Raw genomic sequence first — 18,883 nt, forward strand, 5'->3', positions numbered from 1 at the left:
AGACCATTCTAAAGAGAAGGGCCCTTTCTACTCTGAAGTCATCTCCTAGGGCCCAGGGGTGGGGAACCTGTGGCCTTCTCCTGTTCCTTTTTTTTTTTTTAACATAATGATCATTTCATAAAAAATCTACACTTTTGAGATTGACAGTATGTCATGTGAAAGTACTTGAAAAATGACAAAGTACTATAATATCCAAGCAATAGCAGTAATATTGTTATTTTTACTATTATTTTATTATTGCTGCTATTATTATTATTTTATATTATTATCTTTAAAATTGATTTTCACATATACCAAATTTGGACCAAATTATTTCAGAATGTATTTATTTTTCTCTTAAAAGTGAACAATGTTGCTATCACTCCCTTAATAAAGAAAAAAAATGTATCAGACCTCTTCATCATTGAGATTCTCAAGGTAAATTGCCCATTTGTTTCAGAATCCAGAGCCTAGATAACATTTAGGGCTTTTAATTCCATTATGCCCCAACATACTCTCTAAGATTATAAATTGATGAACGTGTGCTGATCTGCATTGGTAGGTAAGAGTTCTCATGGGGAGTTCTTCTACCAATGAAAACACAAGTCTGCATTCTTCAAAACTGATATTCTGTGCTCCAAGTAGGAAATAATAATGACACTATGTATAAAGTGCTTTGAAAAATTAGATCCTATAAATATCAGTTATTATTTGATTCTTCTCCTATTTATGTTTGATGGGTTTCAGATCAGATAGATTTCAGATAGAAATTATTCTGTACCATTATCTCCATATCATAGATGAATACATTGGGGCTCTGAAATGTTCAATGATTCACCCATGGTCATACTACTTAGTGTGAAGTCTTCCTTCTACTGGTCTGCTATTATGTCCACTATTGCCATACTACAGGAATCTGAACATAAACTAGGGATAAAGTTTAACTTGGGATATTCTGAGTATCATTTTATTTTCACTTACTATTATCACCACCATCATCTTCAAATTCCCACAAGTAGGTAATAAATTTCAAAGGTGGTAGTGGGCTCTTTGTGGCTGCCTTAACACAATTGCCAGAGTATTTAAAAGTCTGTTAATGATTTTTACTGCATTCAGAAACATCACTGTCTAAATCAAAGGCTAATATTTCCTTTTATTAGAATGGACCGCATTAAAGCCAGGCAACAGAAATACAAAAAGGGGAAAGAGAGAATGCTGAGTTTGACCCAGGAGTCAGGTGAAGGACAGAGTCTTCAAAGAGTCTCTGAAGAGGATGATGAAAGTATGTCAAACCATTTTCTCGCCATTCAGCTACTTTGAAGTTGAGTCACATACAATATTTGGAAATCAGTAGAGTTGTGAAGAAAGGGTTTCTCTCAGTCCTAACATTGACAGTATATTTATTTTAGTGCAAGGTTTGCCTTTTTATATAAATTGAATAAGTCAGGATGTTTTGTAGGTGTTCTCTAAAGTGCATTTTAAAGCTTTAATGAAGCCCTGATTTAAAGCTGTTCATTATGCCAGGCAGGTCAAAACCAATACATTCTTTTTGGCTCAAGAGTCAGTTTGCTTGGAGAAAGACATATCATTTTAGCTTCTGGATCTTTGGAGGAGAAAGAATCAAATGACAGAGAACCAGTTGATTTGGAAAGAGAAGTAGTAATGTATTCATTTCTGGAATTTTCTCTAGTTCTTGTAAACTCTCTAAAATAAACAAATCACGTACATGTACATTGTATATTGACACCTAATGTCAGAATCTAAAATTGTGGATTGCTAGTGTTTCCAGTGTAACTTACCTTGCGAAATATATTATTGTAGCTAACTTGATTATGGTTTCAAATGTATTTTTGTGGGACTTTTCTTTTGGCATGGTTTTCAGTTGGGAAGGGCTTGAAGTAAAGAAATATCACACTTGTTTTCTAGATTATAATTTCCATCAGTCACTAATAAATTAGTATTTTCCAACCATATATTATCAATATCTATTATAAGTAAGTTGTCTGGCTTTTAGAATTACTATTTTAGATGAATTTTAACAAACTGGCATGTCTTTATCTCTTTAAACTTTATTTGTTATGTTTTAGTTTTATAGAATATTCATTGGTATATAACATATGGTGAAATGATGATCCCTTCATTTTATCTGTATCTAAATGTTCTAGCTTGAAAAGGAATAGCTGAAAATACAGAGCATTTTAAAATAAATGTTAGCCAATTCCTTTTGGGATTCAGCTGTGACCCCTGATACTTGAACACTTTTCAGACTATGCAGTTTCCTTTTCCTGACCCTTTAATGTGTTCTTAAAGTTTAGCTAGATTTGACAATAATGAGTTGTTAAATCATGGTGTTCAAAGCTTGTTTTCTCATTTTGTAAGAATTAATGTCTGGACATATTTCATTTTAGGAGAAGCAGACAAACAGAAAGCCAAGGGCAAAAAAAAGCAGTGGTGGCGGCCTTGGGTTGATCATGCTTCCAGTAGGTTTTCTCGATCCTCTTACAATTTCATCGATTTTAACCCTTATATCCTTGACCAGAATTCGGGCATTCCCATGACCTGTTTGTTCCATGCATGGTTTAATCATTGTGACTTGATAGGGGGCCTGCAAGTAGAAACTTACTATTACAAAGATCCCTGTGCACTTGTGTACAGGTAACTTATTAGGTATAGGTATTCTATGGTCATGTACAATGCCTACTCAAGAGAGCTGAAGCTAAACTAACCAATCCTTGAACACAATTTGTGGGTTACTAAGAGAAGGAAAATAACTATTATTTAATTCTGAGGTCCAGAAGGCTGACCAAGCTTAATTACTATATATTGTTTTATCCATGGCACCTAGATTTGGAAATACACTTATGTTAGAAATGGTCTCTGATACCAAGCAGATATTTGCAAATATTTTATGACTCCCTTTATAAGACAGTAACAGCTTATGACAATGAGTTTCTTCCTCCATTATAAATCTCAGAGCTTTGATTTTATTTGCATTGAGGGTTTTTTAAGCAAATAGCTAAATGTGAGAGTGGAAGATGAATACAATTTATTTTACTTCTTCCCATTTTCTTCTCCTTTCCAAAATTTCCCCAATGCTAGTGCTCTAAATTGCATTCCTGGAAGGTATTATGTCCTCTTAGTAGCTTATTGTTCAGTGATGATGAACTGGAATCAGAAATCAGAAAGTCCTTCCGAAAAGCAGAATTCGAGAGTCACACAGAATGTAAAAACTTCACCATAATAAATACGGCATTAGGAAGAAAATTATCTAATAAATGCCTTGTTTTAACTAATGCCATTTGCCATTTGGCCACATCACAACAATGGAAAAATAATCATTTCTATCTAGGATTTATTCAATCCATTAGTACGACGAGTTTCTCCAAACAACTATGTGACTTGACTGTGCTGCCATGACTGAAATTGACTAGACTGAAAAGTTTAGTAAAGCTGATCCATTAGGGCCTATCTCTAAAGCTGCCCTACCACCCAGAAATGACTTGGGTACTCAGCTTGCATGGGATTGACAAACCCTGCCAAATTGGATTTGAATTAAATTCCACTGAATAATACTGCCAAAATCTGGAGTCCATCAGTTTCTCCTTAAGCATATAAAATTGGCCTTAACCTTTCTTAACTATAACATAATTTCCTAAAACCAGCCAGGTAAATTTCCTGATACATTTTCAACAATTAAGCAACATTTCAGAATATAGTGTTGGCTAAGCATTACAAAGCTTTGATTCCAATATTCTTAAAGAAAGCCTAATGCTTTGTTGACAAACTCATGTATTCCTCTGGATAAAGTAAAGTTGCAATTTCCATGCCATCCCTTATATTGTACATTCTGTGTGACCATGTTATTTCTACACTGATAGATATTCATGTCAATCTCTTAAGGTACACTGTATGTCCATTTCTATCAAGTCACAAGTAAACTGTGCCTATCTTTCTGTTTCTAAAGGGCATATTGCTACTTTAGAGAGACTTATCCTTTTTCAAAAAGATTTCTCTTATCAATCATATTATACTGTCACCTGAGGTAACATCTCATGCCATTTTAATGTGGTACTATTTCTTTTTTTCATTTAAAAATGTATTTTGGAAGGAATTGGATAAGGTCTTTGTTAATCATCATACTAGTTGTTAGTACATTCAAGAATTTCCAGTACAAAGGTTATTATTGACTTTGGGTTTTCTGATTCATTTTACCCTCATTATATCATGTTCTTGGACACTGGTCTTAAACCAAATGTGCATCATTACAATACCTTATGGTGCAATAATGCAGAAATTTGTGTGATTCATAGTTTGGAACCAGATGCTAACTGTAATTTTAAAAGCTCCCTGCCAAGTGTTTTTCCTCTTAGTGTCTGCCAAAATACATCAGTAGCATCCTTCTGAGAAACAGACAAAAAACTAGCATATGATAGGTGGTGGGACTATACTATTCGAAAGGTACATTATTGTGGTCCACTGTTGTGATGTTTTTGGTGATTGGATTTGTCAGTACTATTTTATTAGGTGGTCAACATGAGTACTTCTGAAATAGCAATATGTAAATCTATGGAAGTTAATAATAACAACCAGGAGAATACTATTTGCATATTAGCAACATTATTAGAAATCATTGAATATCTTAATCGAGGCTTTGGGTTACTCAAATGTTCCCAGCTCCATATCTATGTGTACACATAAGATTGCATTATTGCTGTTCAATCATACCTTCCCTTTCAGTATTTCATATCTCCATATCTTTTATGTCCTTCCTAAAGCATCACCAGTCAAGCCTGTCTGGCATTGTTCAATACTGGCATTCTTAAATGGAGTTTTTAAGTGCCAGGTTTGTGGAGATGTGAACAGTAGGACTGTAAAGGGACTCGTGAAAGAGACCCATTGAAGTAATCTTGTCACCCCCTAGTCAGTGGCACCCCATACACTTTAGGGGGAGGATGTATCTGAAATACTGAGATATCTCGTATATTAATAGAATTTTATGAATAAAAGGGACCTTAGAAATCATCTAATCCAACTTCTTCATTTTATATATTATGAAATATATATGTATATGCACACACATATACATATGTATAATGACATGTTTGGTCTTAATGGTAAATGTCACCAACAGATGATTTTGCCATTTTAATTTGTTTTCTAGTCTACTGATAATTTTAAAAGACCATATAAGATTCTGTTTTCTTTTTCTGGGTAGTGGTGGAGGTTTGTGGTAATGCTACATATAATTCATAAAAATCACTGGAATGTATAAAAAAATTATCTCTGAAAGAATGTTCCCCTATTGAGCATAAAGCAAATAATTTTCTTCTAAAATATATGAAAACTCTGTGTTCATTTGTCCAACAAAATTCAGAAAACATTTTAGGAGGTATGATTGAATAAAATTTAAGCTGTTGTTGATTTTAGAGCCTATAATGAGGGTAAAATGTTGACTCATATATTACTCTGAATTTTTTCCAACTGAACATATGACATACACCCTATGTAATTCTTCTTGCTAATCTCTAAGTTTACATGAAGGCATAATTTTAATGGTCTTCCCCACTGTCAAATGTAAGGCTGTGACTTTAGTTTGTTCTCGCTTATTATTGTCTTCTGTTTGGTTTTGTTTATTTCCCCTTTTCAGGCCTGGGCCTATTGCCCTGGGCCTGTTACCTTACTCAAAACTAAAAATAAATGCTTCTGTTCAAGGATATAAGGCCCAGTTCATTCACTCTGCATCTTCATGAATGGAGGCTTCAGATTCTATCTGAAACCATGGGCAAAATTACTTTTATTTATTACTTTGTTTAGTGATATTCAAGCAATTCATTTTAAACAAGCCAAGGTTTTCCATTACCTCATTATTTTAAGTCCAAAAGATGAATAAACAAATGACATCACATTATGTAACATAAAAGATGGCCCAGCACTTGAAAGCCTAAATAAAAACCAAAAACTATATTATATTTTATGGATAATGATGGTACAATTTATGTAACATCAGAAATTTCTATGCTGGGTTTCTTGTCACTGATAAGACAAAGCTATAATATATTCATCTTAAATGGAAAAAGATTAAATTGATCAAATTCCTCTAAAATATTTGGATAGACCTTGCAACTTTCTCTGCTACAAACTCCTAACACAGACTGTGTTTACATGCAAGAGGAAAGAATAGACTATAGCAGGGCAAACATACTCCTTGCTCTTTTTGCTATATGTCATAATGATCAATATGGATCTCTGCGTGACAAAATATAGTTCTCAGATTCCACACCACCCCTAAAGAATATCAGTGGTGAGTCATGCTGATCCCATTTGTCATGCCACAGTCTCTTCTGCTAGCTGCATGTAGAAACAGGCATTGTGTTTAGTTTTCTTCTTACCTGCCCATTTCCTCCTCATGGCAATGTGGGTTAAAAAACAACCAACCAACCTATAATCCTCAATTGTTGCCATACTTGTCATGTCCAATGTGTTCCATGTACAGAAGCCAGGTCTACACAGCAGAAGGTGAAGTGGAAGGTTTCTAATGCCTACTTATAGCTCTGAATTATCTGCATTGGCTAACTATACAGCCAATTTCTGTGAGATAATTGCAAATCCTCCACTTCACTTTGGCCTTATCTATACGAACAAAATAACAAAATCGTGCCACCATTGATGAGTTATTTTGATCATTGTAATGATCGAATTGGGTTGCTGCACAGTTGATCTGATTGATTGGTACAGTCTATGAAGAAGGTTGAAAGTACCAGATTGACTTTGCTTTGGCCAATTCGGTTAAGTGGTATAGACATGGCCTTTGTGCTTTAACTTAGTCATAGTGGCACTAAGTAATATTAGCCTGACAGTGAGTTCTGTTCACTTCGTTTTTCTTCCTCTATCCTAATGACCCTTTGTTGACTGTATGTTGGTATATCTTTGTGTGTCATTCAGAAAAGAGCCCCTAATGTTCCTTATATTTTTCAAGAAATAAGTAAATGTTTTGTTTTGCTTAGTGGTCAGGAGTGGAGATTATTATTTGTTTGAGACGGACAGTGAAGAGGAAGAAGAAGAAGAAGAAAAAAAAGAGGAAGAACCACCAAGAAAGTCAGCATTCCAGGTAAATGTGGGCTGGAGTAGATAAATATGTACGGTTTATAAGTTGGAAGAGCTGCTCTGACTGACTGAGCTTGATTGGACGTCTAAGCTTTTCTGGTCAGGACCATGCTTATTACAGCCCCCAGAAGTATGTAATCTCTGTCTGGAACTGGTTATTATAAGTGAACGTTTTTGTCAGCTTATTGATATTGCTGTTTGCTTTCAGTTCTGTTAGAATTACTTACATACAGGAATATTTTAGGGGCCCAGTCTTAATTCACTTGCTTTAAAAGATTTTTAATAGTTGTCATAAGACATTTCTGTGAATGAACTTCAATGTTACTTTTTTGGAAAAAGCACATAGGGTCAAGATAGTGGAGTGAGGAAGGAACCCTTTGAAGCCTTCCTAGATTCCCCTCCAGACTACTAGAAAACCACCTCAGAATTGATCTAGGAGCAGGGAAGCAGTTTACCAGCCCAGGAGGAAAGGTCTGTCTCACTGAGGTGGGAAGGGAGCAAGGTCTAAGAGCAGAAGCAACAGCAGCCAGCCTCACAGGAGGGGGCCTGCAGAAAGGCTCTAAGCCTGGGGCAGTCTACCAGGGATGCCCCACCCTCCTGCAAGCTAGCAACCCCCTAGGCAAGTGAGTAATCTGTGCAGCAGAGCAAAGTTCCACTCCAGTGACCCCACCCCCAGCACAAGCAAGGCCTTGACCCCATTGTTGACCTATAGTGAAGCCCCACCCCAGGGCTGGTCAACAGTGAGACCCCCACCCCTAGGGCCTACCTGTAGAGAAACCCTGTTTCCATAGAAACCCAGCAGCAGGGCCCCACCCCTGGAGCAGGCCAGAAGCTAAACCCCAGGCACCCAGGGGAGGACAACAGAGAGGCCCCACCCCCCCAGCACAAACCAAAAGGGAAACCTACCCTTCGGAGAAAGCAAGCAGCAAAGCCCTGTAGCCCAGTGAAAGTCAGCAGTAAGATCCAGAGCCCCAGCATAAAAAGCCTGGGACGGTGCTAGATCAGAGTCCAATCCTCACATAAAAAACACCAAGTCACAAAAAAAAGGGCAGGGAAAAAAAGGAGCAAAAAGCAAGAAAAAAAAAAAGAAAGAGCTTGACTGTACAAAGTTACTGTGGTGATAGAGAAGATCAAGGCATAAACTTGAAAGAGGACAATGGTGTTAAAATGACTACATGTGAAGCCTCAAAGAAAAACATAATTTGGTCTCAGGCCCAGAATTCCTGGAAGAGCTTAAAAAGGATTTTTAAAAGCAAATTTAAAAAGTAGAAGAAAAATTGGGAAAAGAAATGAGAGTAATGCAAGTGAATCATGAAAAAGGAGTCACTAGCATGGGAAAAGATATACAAAAAATTACCAAAGAAAATAACTCCCTAAAAATGGAAATTGGCCAAATAGAAAAGGAAGTACAAAAGCTCACTGAAGAAAATAATTCCTAAAAATTTAGAATTGGGCAAGTGGAAACTAATGACTCTATGAGACATCAAGATATGATATTGCAAAATCAAAAAAGTAAAATGTAGAAGAAAATGTGAAATTTCTCATTGGAGAAACAACTGACCTAGAAAATAGATCCAAGAGAGATAATATAAGAATTATTGGATTACCTGAAAGCCATGATCAAAAAAGAAAAAAGGCCTGGACAACATCTTTCAAGAAATTATCAAAGAAAATTGCTCTGATTTATTTGAACCAGAAGGCAAAATATAAATTGAAAGAATCCCCTGATAACCTCCTGAAAGAGATCTCAAAATGAAAATTCCAAGGAACATCATAACCAAGTTCCAGAGCTCACAGGTCTAGGAGAAGGTACTGCAAGCAGCCAAAAATAAACAGTTCAAATATAATGGAGCTACTGTCAAGATAACACTGGATTTGACAGCTTCCACATTAAAGAATGGGAGGGTTTGGAATATGATGTACCAGAATGGAAAGGAGTTAGGATTACAACCAAGAATCACCTACCCAGAAAAACTGAATATAATCTTTGGGGGGGGGGGGGAATGGACAGTTAACAAAATAGAGGATTTTAAAGCATTTCTAATTAAAAGACTCAAACTGAATAAAAATTCTGACTTCCAAATACAAGACTAAAGTGAAACATAAAAAGGTAACAAAGAAAAAAGAAAGAGAAAACATAAGTTCAATAAGGTTAAACTTTATATTTCTCTATGGAAACATAATATTTGTAACTCTTAGCAACTTTATTACTATAAGAGCTATTAAGAGTATATGTATACAGAAGGTATGGATATAAGGTGACTTTGATGGGATAATACCCCAAAAAAATACCAAAATAAAGGGGTAAGAAAGAAAATTGCACTGGAAAAAGGAGAGAGGAGATTGAATGGGGTAAATTATTTCACATAAAAGAAGCATGAAAGAACTATTATAATGGGGGTAGGGGAAGCTGCAGGGGTGGGGAAGCTGCAGGGGTGGGAGGTGGTGGGCAAAGTTTAAACCTTAGTCTCATCCAATTTACTCAAAGAGGATACAACATACATATTCAGTTGGTTATAGAAATCTCTCTTACCCTATAAGGAAGTAAAAAGGGATGGGAATATTAGAAGGGGGTGGTGGACTAATAAAAGAAAGGATATATTGGGAAAGATGATGATCAGAAATAAAAAGGAAAGGGTGGGGTGTGAGAGAGAGAGAAGGATAAACAGGCAAAAAATAGCATGGAGGGAAACGTAGTTATCATAACTATAAATGTGAATGTGATGAACTCATCCATAAAACTGAAGCATATAGAAGAATGAATTAAAAACCAGAATCTTACAATATACTGTTTATAAGAAACACATCTGAAGTAGAGAGATATACACAAGGTAAAAGTAAAGAGCTGGGGCAGAATCTATTATGTTTCAGCTGAAGGAAAGAAAACAGGGGTAGCAATCCTGATCTCAGACAAAGCAAAAGCAGAAAGAGATCTAATTAAAAGAGATAAGAAAGGAAACTATATTTTGCTGAAAGGTACCATAGATGATGAAATCATATGATTATTAAACATGTATGCACCAAATAGTATAGCATGTAAATTTTTGAAGGAAAAGTTGAATGAGTTACAGGAGTAAATAGATAATAAAACTGTACCATTGGAGGACCTCACTTTCCCCTCTCAGAACCAGATAAATCTAACCAAAAAAATTAACAAGAAAGAAGTTAAGGAGGTGAATAAAATTCTGGAAAAGTTAGATATGATAGATATCTGGAGAAAATTGAATGGGAATAGAAAGGAATATACTTTTTTTCTCAGTTGTACATGGCACTTACACAAAAACTGATCATGTATTAGGTACATTTAAAACCTCAAAATCAAATGCAGAAAAGCAGAAATAGTAAAGCATCCTCTTCAGATCATAATACAATAAAAATACATTTAATAATGGACAATGGAAAGAGAGATTAAAAATTAATTGAAAATTAAATAGTCTAATCCTAAAAAGCAAGTGAGTCAAAGAACAAATCGTAGAAACAACTGATAATTTCATTAAAGAAAATGACAACAATGAGGCAACACACCAAAATTTATGGGAAACGGTCGAAGTGGTACTTAGGGGAAATTTTATATCTCTAATTGTTTAATCAATAAAATAGAGAAAAAGCAGATCGATTAATCGGCATGCAACTAAAAAAACTAGAAAAAGAACAAATTAAAAATCCTCAGCTAAAAAACAAATTAGAAATCCTGAACATCAAAGGGAAGAGTAGTAAAATTAAAAGTAAGGAAACCATTGAACTAATAAATAAAACTCAAAGCTGGTTTTATGAAAAAAAAAACAATAAAATAGATAAACATTGGTTAATTTGATTTAAAAAAGGAAAAAGAAAACAAAATTACTAGTATCAAAAATGAAAGGGATGAATTCACCACCAATGAAGAGGAAATTAGTCCAATTGTTGGGAGCTATTTGCCCATTTACATGCCAATAAATTTGTCAATTTAAATGAAATAGATGAATATCTACAAAAACATAAATTACTCAGATTAACAGAAGAAATAAAATACTTAATTCAATCTTAGAAAGACAAATTAAACAAGCCATCAATAAATTTCCTAAGAAAAAAATCCCCAGGACCAGATGGACTCACAAGCAAATACCAATACTATGTAAACTATTTCAAAAAATAGGCAAAGGAGTTTTACCAAATCCCTTTTACAACACAGATACGGTGCTGATCCCCAAACCAGGAAGAGCTAAAAGAAAGAAAGAAAATTATAGGCCAATTTCCCTAATGAACATTGTTGCAAACCAGCAAAGAGATTACATCAATATATCACAAGGATCATACATTATGACCAGGAATGATCAATATTAGGAAAACTATCAGTGTAATAGATTATATCAATAAAAAACCATCAAAAATCATATGATTATCTCAATAGATGCAGAAAAAGCCTTTGACTAGGTGGTGCAGTGGATAGAGCTCCAGTCTTGGAATCAGGAGGACCTGAGTTCAAATCCAACCTCAGACACTTGACACTTACTAGCTGTGTGACCCTGGGCAAGTCACTTAACCCTGATTGCCCCACCAAAAAGTGAAAACAAAAACAAAAGCCACACTAGAGAGCATAGGAATAAATGGAGCTTGCCTTAAAATGATAAATAATATTTACCTAAAACCATCAGCAAGCATTATCTGTAATGGGGATAAGCTAGAAGGCTTCCCAATACAATCAGGGGTAAAGCAAGGATGCCAATTATCACCTCTATCACTTAATATTGTACTAGAAATGTTAACTGCATCAATAGGAGAAGAAAAAAAAACAAGAAAACTAGAATAGGCAATAAGGAAACAAAACTATCATTCTTTGTAGATGATATGATGTTATACTTAAAAAACCCTAGAGAATCTACTAAAAAACTAGTTGAAATTATTAACAACTTTAGCAAAGTAGTAGGATACAAAATAAACCCATATAAATCATCAGCATGTCTATATATTACCAACAAAGTCCAGAAGCAAAAGGTAGAGAAATTCCATTTAAAATAACTATAGACAATATAAAATACTTGAGAGTCTATCTGCTAAGATAGACCCAGAAACCATATGAATACAACTATAAAACACTTTTCATACAAATAAAGTCAGATCTTAACAACTGGAAAAATATTAATTACTCATGGGTAGGCCAATCCAATATAATAAAAATGCCAATTCTAGCTAAATTAATCTATTTATTCAGTTCTATACCAATCAAACTATCAAAAATTATTTTATAGACCTAGTGAAAAATAATAATAAAAGTCATCTGGAAGAATAAAAGCTCAAGGATATCAAGGGAATCAATGAAAAAAATGTGAAAGAAAGTGGTCTAGCCATACCAGATCTCAAACTGTATTATAAAGTGGTAATTATCAAAACAATCTGGTACTGGCTACAAAATAGAGTGGTGAATCAGTGGCATAGATTAGGTACAAATTGTATTATTGTAAATGGCAATATTAATCTAGTATATGACAAAATCAAAGATCCAAGCTTTTTGAAAAAAAACTCATTATTTAACAAAAATTGCTAGGAAAACTAGAAAACAGTCTGGCAGAAGCTAGGTAGAGACCAGCATCTCACACCATATACCAAGATAAGGTCAAAACAGGTACATGATTTACACATAAAGGGTGATACCATAAGCAAATTAAGAGAGCATGGAATAGTTTATTTGTCAAATTTATGAATAAAGGAAAAATTTAGGACCAAAGAAGACATAGAAAGCATTACAAAATGTAAAAGAGATAATTTTTATTATATAAAATTAAAGAGTTTTTGTATAAACAAAACCAATACAATCAAAATCATAAGGAAAGCAGAAAACTGGGGGGAAATTTTTGCAACAAGTGTCTCTGAGAAAGGCCTCATTTCTCTACTACATAGAGAACCGAGTCAAATGTATAAAAATATAAATCATTCACCAATTGAAAAAAGGTCAAAGATTATAAACAAGCAGTTTTCAGACAAAGAAATCAAAGCTATTTATAGTCATATGAAAAAATGCTCTAGATCAATATTGATCAGAGAAATGCAAATTAAAAACAACTCTGAGCTACCACCTTACACTTATTAGAGTGACTAATATGACAAAAAGAAAATGATGGATGTTGGATGGGATGTGGGAAAACTGGGACACTAATGCCCTATTGGTAAAGTTGTGAACTGATCCAACCAATCTGGAGAGCAATTTGGAACTATACCCAAAGGGTTATGATATTGTGCTTTACCCTTTGATCCAGCAATACAACTGCTAGGTCTGTATCCTAGAACATCCAAAAAAAGGCAAAAGGACCTATTTGTACAAAAATATTTATAGCAGTTCTTTTTGTGTTGGCTAAGAATTGGAAATCAAAAGAATGCCCATCATTTGGGGAATGGCCTAATATACTGTGGTATATGATTGTAATGGAAGATCATTGAGCTATTAGAAATGACAAGCAACTGATCCAACCATTTTGGAGAGCAATTTGGAAATATGCCCAAAGAGCTATAAAACTGTGCATACCCTTCGACCTAGCAATATCCACTTCTAGGGCTGTATCCCAAAGAGATCATAAAAATGGGAAAAGGACCCACATGTACAAAAATATTTGTAGCAGCTCTTTCTGTAGTGGCAAAGAATTGGACATTGGGGGGATGCCCATCAATTGGGGAATGGCTGAACAAGTTGTGGTATATGAATATAACTGAATACCATTGTGCTACAAGAAGTGATTAGCAAGTGGACTTCAGAAAAACCTGCAAAGACTTGTATGGACTGATGCTGAGTGAAGTGAGCAGAACCAGGAAAAAGTTGTACATAGTAACAGCCACATTGTGTGATGAATAACTTTGGTAGACTTATCTCCTCTCAGCAATGAGAGGATCTAAAAAAATCTCCAAAAGTCTCGTGATGGAAAATGGTATCCACATCCAGAGAAAGAGCTATGGAGTCTGAATACAGACGGAAGCATGCTATTTGCTCCTTTTTTTCTTTCTTCTGTTTTGTTTTGTTTCTTCTTTCTTATGGTTCTTCCTATTGGTTCTAATTCTTCTTTAAAACATGACTAATGTGAAAATATGTTTAATAGGAATGTATATGTAGAGCTTATATCAGATTGCATGCTGTTTTAGGGAGGGAGGGGGAGAAAATTTAAAACTCAAAAGCTTATGGAATGAACATTGAAAACTAAAAATAAATTAACTAATTCAAAATGGTTAAAAAAAAAGGAAGATAGAAATGACAAGCAAGATTATTTCAGAAAAACCTGGAAAGACTTACCTGAACTGATGCATGGTGAAGTGAACAGAACCAAAAGAATATTGTACACAGAAGCAATATTGCTTGATGAAGAACTGTGAATGATTTAGTTATTCTCAACAATGCAATGATCCAAGACAAAACCAAAGGACTAATGAAGGAGCATATTATCTGCCTCCAGAGAAAGAACTGATAATTGATTGAATACAGATTGAAGCATGCTGTATTTTTCACTTTCTTTTTTCATTTTTTCTTCTATTCAAATCTTCTTATACAAAATGACTAATATGGAAATGTTTTACATAATTGCACATGTATAACCTATATCTGATTGCCTACCATCTCAGGGACAGGGAAGAGGAGGGAAGGAGGAAGGGAAGGATAGAATTTGGAATTCAAAACTTTAAATAAAATGTTAAAAAAAAATTCACAGGACAACATCTATTCTTTGGAATTGCTTTAGACAATTTCAATGAAATCCTTCTCTGATACTGCAAGAGTCAATCATGATGACCCACAAGTCCATAACCATGTGGTTGTCAAGCAAAGGATCATGTTAAAATCATTTTGTCATTTTCAAATAGGGCTCATTTATACATTTGTTTTCAGTGGTGTATGAACTGACACTACTGATCTCACCAATGAATATAATTAAGGATAACTATTATTCTGCTATGCTGCATTTTCAGGAGCTCTGTCTCCTTTCTATAAGTCAGCCAGATAATGGAGTGGATATTTAATCACTTTGATATTGATGGGATTTCATATGTATAATCATAAGAATGTAGTAGTTTTATTTTATATATTAGCAATACATTTTGGCATGCCATTTGTAATAATAATGTTTGTCATTTTACTAGATATGTAATGGTTCAGATAATGGAATTGGGGAAGTAAAGGCAGTGTAAATCTGGTGATGACATCTTTCTAGGTGCCTAAGCTCTTATCTACCTATCTTCAATAGAAAGAAAAACAAAGAGCTGAGTTCTAAGTAGTCATATATGTATGCCTCTTTATCCTTTCTGTGTTTTAAAGAAATTCTACATTGTCTCTTTTTTTGTTGTGTGCATGGATAGCTGTTGTGCTAAATACTAATGACTCATTTTTGTTTATTTTTCTTCTAACATGATTTCTAATCACTACCTCTCATTTAGCTATCAAGAGAAAGAAATGGATTGCCTTGACTATTTTTCATAGATTATATGCATGACATCGAGCATATTTCTTTTTATTCCTAACTTATAAATTGAGCACATCTCTGCTGGCATGGTTCTTAACCTTAGCAGTTGTCATTTTTCCCTAATGGTAATCTAACAATAGAGATAAATTCATTTGGAAGTTTTGTATTACAGTACTGATTTTGGTTTTTTCTACTAATTATTTTCACTTTGTCCTTCTTTGTAGAGAGCTATTGGGAAGTTTGCATCAGCCATTTTAGCCTTGCCAAAGTCTGTCATTAAACTTCCCAAAACTATTCTTCAGTACTTAATCAGAGCTGCAAAGGTATTTTAATGTTTCACTGACATGTAGCAATACCCTTCTCTTTTTAGGAATTTAGTCAAACATCCCCCATTGCCCTGTATCTGCATTTTCCCTTCTCTATAGATAATGAACTAATAATGTTGAAAATTACTTATTGCCCTAACTCTCCCAAAATGAGTTTTCTCAAGTGGTATAACTATCATGCATTTTTCTTGTTTTCATGCCACAATTGGAGGCCATCAAGAAATAGAAAGAGAAAATGCAGATATCCATATTTTTCTAGCCTTTTAATAATACTGCATAAGCCACATCTGGCTCATAGAAGGGTCACATCTGGCTGCATGCATCAGTTATGAGGCATAGAAAGTATGGTTATCTTTCTCAGAAGCTGGTAAAACTCTGGAGTGTGCTGCTAAAGTACCAATTTTGTCCAGACCTTATTTTCTGGCTCGGTAACCTTTTGATCTCAGTATTCAAGACTCAGACTTCATTTTCCCTTTACCCTCCTTGAATTCATCACACCATTTCTAAAGGACTGGAGGCTTGGTATAGTACTTCCAAGTCGCCAGGACCCATACATAAGTTCAGTGAGACCTTTTTAAAGACAGTATCAAATACATAACTGATCTACACATCCTAAGCACAAATGTCAACAAGATCACTTTTATAGTCCCTTTGCAAACATTCATTCATATTTTGTTATTTAATAGAAAGCTGCTTTGAGAGCAGTCTGATATAAGGCTCTTCCTCTCTCTGGGCTTCAGTTTCCCTATCTCTATAATGGAGGAGTTAAGCAATATTATCTCTAGGATTGAGGTCTGGTTTGAATGTAAAAATCTCTATTACAGTTATGATATGATGCTAATTTTGTGGTTTTAATATTCAAAGTAGTTAGTTCAACAGATTTTTTTTTTGTTTTCCCCTCACCTTATTTTATAAGTCCCTTATCTTACACTGATACTTAAGATTTTATCAATAAGTAAAAGAGGTGATAATCAATCAGTTAATATGTATTAAGAGCCTACTATGTGACAAGCACTGCTCCAGGTGTTGGAGGTACAAATACACTAAATGAAACAGTCCCTATTCACACTTCAAATTACATCTTAGTATCTTCTTACCCAATTAAAGCAGGTACTGAATCTCAATCCAAAGCTCCCATTTTATTTACATTGAAGACTCCAGGGTGTACACTGGCAATTAGGTGTCCTACTTTACTAATTCCTTAAGTCTGAAGTGTTATGGACTAGTTTGCTTAAATTGAGAGAAACTTAAACCTGTTATTCACATTTTCTTATTTAAACCTTGCCCTCTAAATGCCAATTCACTTGTCATTAAAAAGAACAGTTTTAGAATAGAATATTTTCTTGCCTCTTAGGTTTTGCATTTGGAATGAAAGGAAATATTATATTCATTCTCTGTCCCTAAGATTCACATTTCTACCACTGAGGGGAAAAAAGGAAACATTTCTCCTTACTAAAACAGTCCTCACATTTACATTCCTGAAGTAACTAGGTTCCCCTTGTACACCTGAACCCAAAATTCAAAATGTTTGCTTATGCTGTATTTCATAATAACAATAGCTATCATTTATATAATAATTTAAGATTTGCAAAGCATTTTGTGTATTTTACCTAATTTGATCCTCACAATAAAATTGTTTCATTCATTAGGCATCTCAAAAAAAAACAGAAAAAATATTTATGGATCTAAAAGAACATCCACAAACCAAACTTTTTTTTTCTTCTATAATCCAGCTTCCCTGAGACCCAGGTGTATCCATGGGTGCATGAGGGCATGCTTGCTTGGCTTGTGATATTAGATATCCTTGGGAACTGGCTTTTCCTTTTGCATGAGTTTGTGGCATCCTTAGATACTGCTCAAGATGTGTTATATGTTGGTATCATCCATGTTATGATAACTATTTTCAGCTCTTGAATGAAAGTTATAAAAGTCAACCAAAAGCACTGACTTATCTTTAGACTGTCTTGCAATAACTTATTAACCCTGTTAGTTCACACTTGCTTGGTGATGTTGGAAAAAAAGTGATTATGTATGCTTATGTATGTGTATGTGTGTACACACAGACATGCATAATTGTATATAACACTACTGTTTTACTCTAACAAAGACATCTGTACAGCTGTTGGTAAAATTCAACTTATGTCTGCTGATGGAATTTATTACAGATATGTAAAACCAATGTTTCCAAAGTAAATGAAAGCACTGGAAATATTTCATTTATCTGTAATACCTTGTCTTTTGTGGTGGAGAAAGAAGGGACAGAAAAGTGATTACTGGTCAGACTTGCAGTTTCTTGTCTAATTGTAAAACAGAAGAGGCAGAAATAAGATTATGACAAATGGACCCCCTGGTGGTCAAGGAGCATGGGAGAAGTGGTAGCATGTACCCTAATTTCATTGCATGCATTTATATGGGTTCTTGTGAAACTTGTTCCTCCTTCAGCTGTTTTCATATTTGGTTTTATGCTAATGAAAATGTCATAGACAAACTCAGCAGGCCTGAGTGGAGGATGGGATATTGTGATGTGTTTGGGATTGGAAACATGCTCACACCTGCAGATGTGAGTGTGTCCCTGTTGATATTCCTAGGTGTGGAACACTTTACTGTTTACTTTAACAGTATTCAAAATCTGAAAAATGAATGATGTTGTTCCCTCTAGTTTGTTTATCAGGCCTGGATTACTGATCCCAAAACAGCTCTCAGACAGAGAAGAAAGGAGAAGAAAAGGTCTGCAAGAGAAGAGCAAAAACGGAGGTGGAAAGGATCTGGGGAGGGTATGTTTGATTCTGCATGACCCTTGGAAGTTAATACTCCTGTTTCTGCCTTCATAAAACATGAAGATAATCTGAAGAACACATGAGATTGATGGAAATGACATAGAATATAACCTCCACATAGACAGAAAGCCTATAGATCAAGATTACATAAATATTGAGAGGAAGAGAAGAAGGAAGGAAGAAATAGGAAAGGAGGGGAAGGGCAGAGGGAGGGAGGGGAGAGAAGAGGAAAAGAGAGGAAAGGAAAGGAAAGGAAAGGAAAGGAAAGGAAAGGAAAGGAAAG

General features: G+C 34.7%; 1 protein-coding gene across 5 annotated transcripts in view; it reads left to right on the forward strand.

Moving 5' to 3' along the window:
- Positions 1-18,883, forward strand: part of LOC114054137 (piezo-type mechanosensitive ion channel component 2) — a 527,965-nt gene that overhangs the window by 448,394 nt on the left and 60,688 nt on the right. For all 5 annotated transcript variants that reach the window (XM_027877280.1, XM_027877282.1, XM_027877281.1 and 2 more), the window contains 4 exons: positions 1,140-1,261; positions 2,388-2,459; positions 6,984-7,087; positions 18,483-18,597. In XM_027877280.1, the coding sequence (XP_027733081.1) occupies positions 1,140-1,261; positions 2,388-2,459; positions 6,984-7,087; positions 18,483-18,597 (413 nt within the window). The remainder of the gene's footprint in view (positions 1-1,139; positions 1,262-2,387; positions 2,460-6,983; positions 7,088-18,482; positions 18,598-18,883) is intronic.

This window comes from Vombatus ursinus, unplaced genomic scaffold, assembly GCF_900497805.2.
Source record: "Vombatus ursinus unplaced genomic scaffold, bare-nosed wombat genome assembly UNPS02014812.1, whole genome shotgun sequence".
In the NCBI taxonomy this organism is placed as follows: domain Eukaryota; kingdom Metazoa; phylum Chordata; class Mammalia; order Diprotodontia; family Vombatidae; genus Vombatus; species Vombatus ursinus.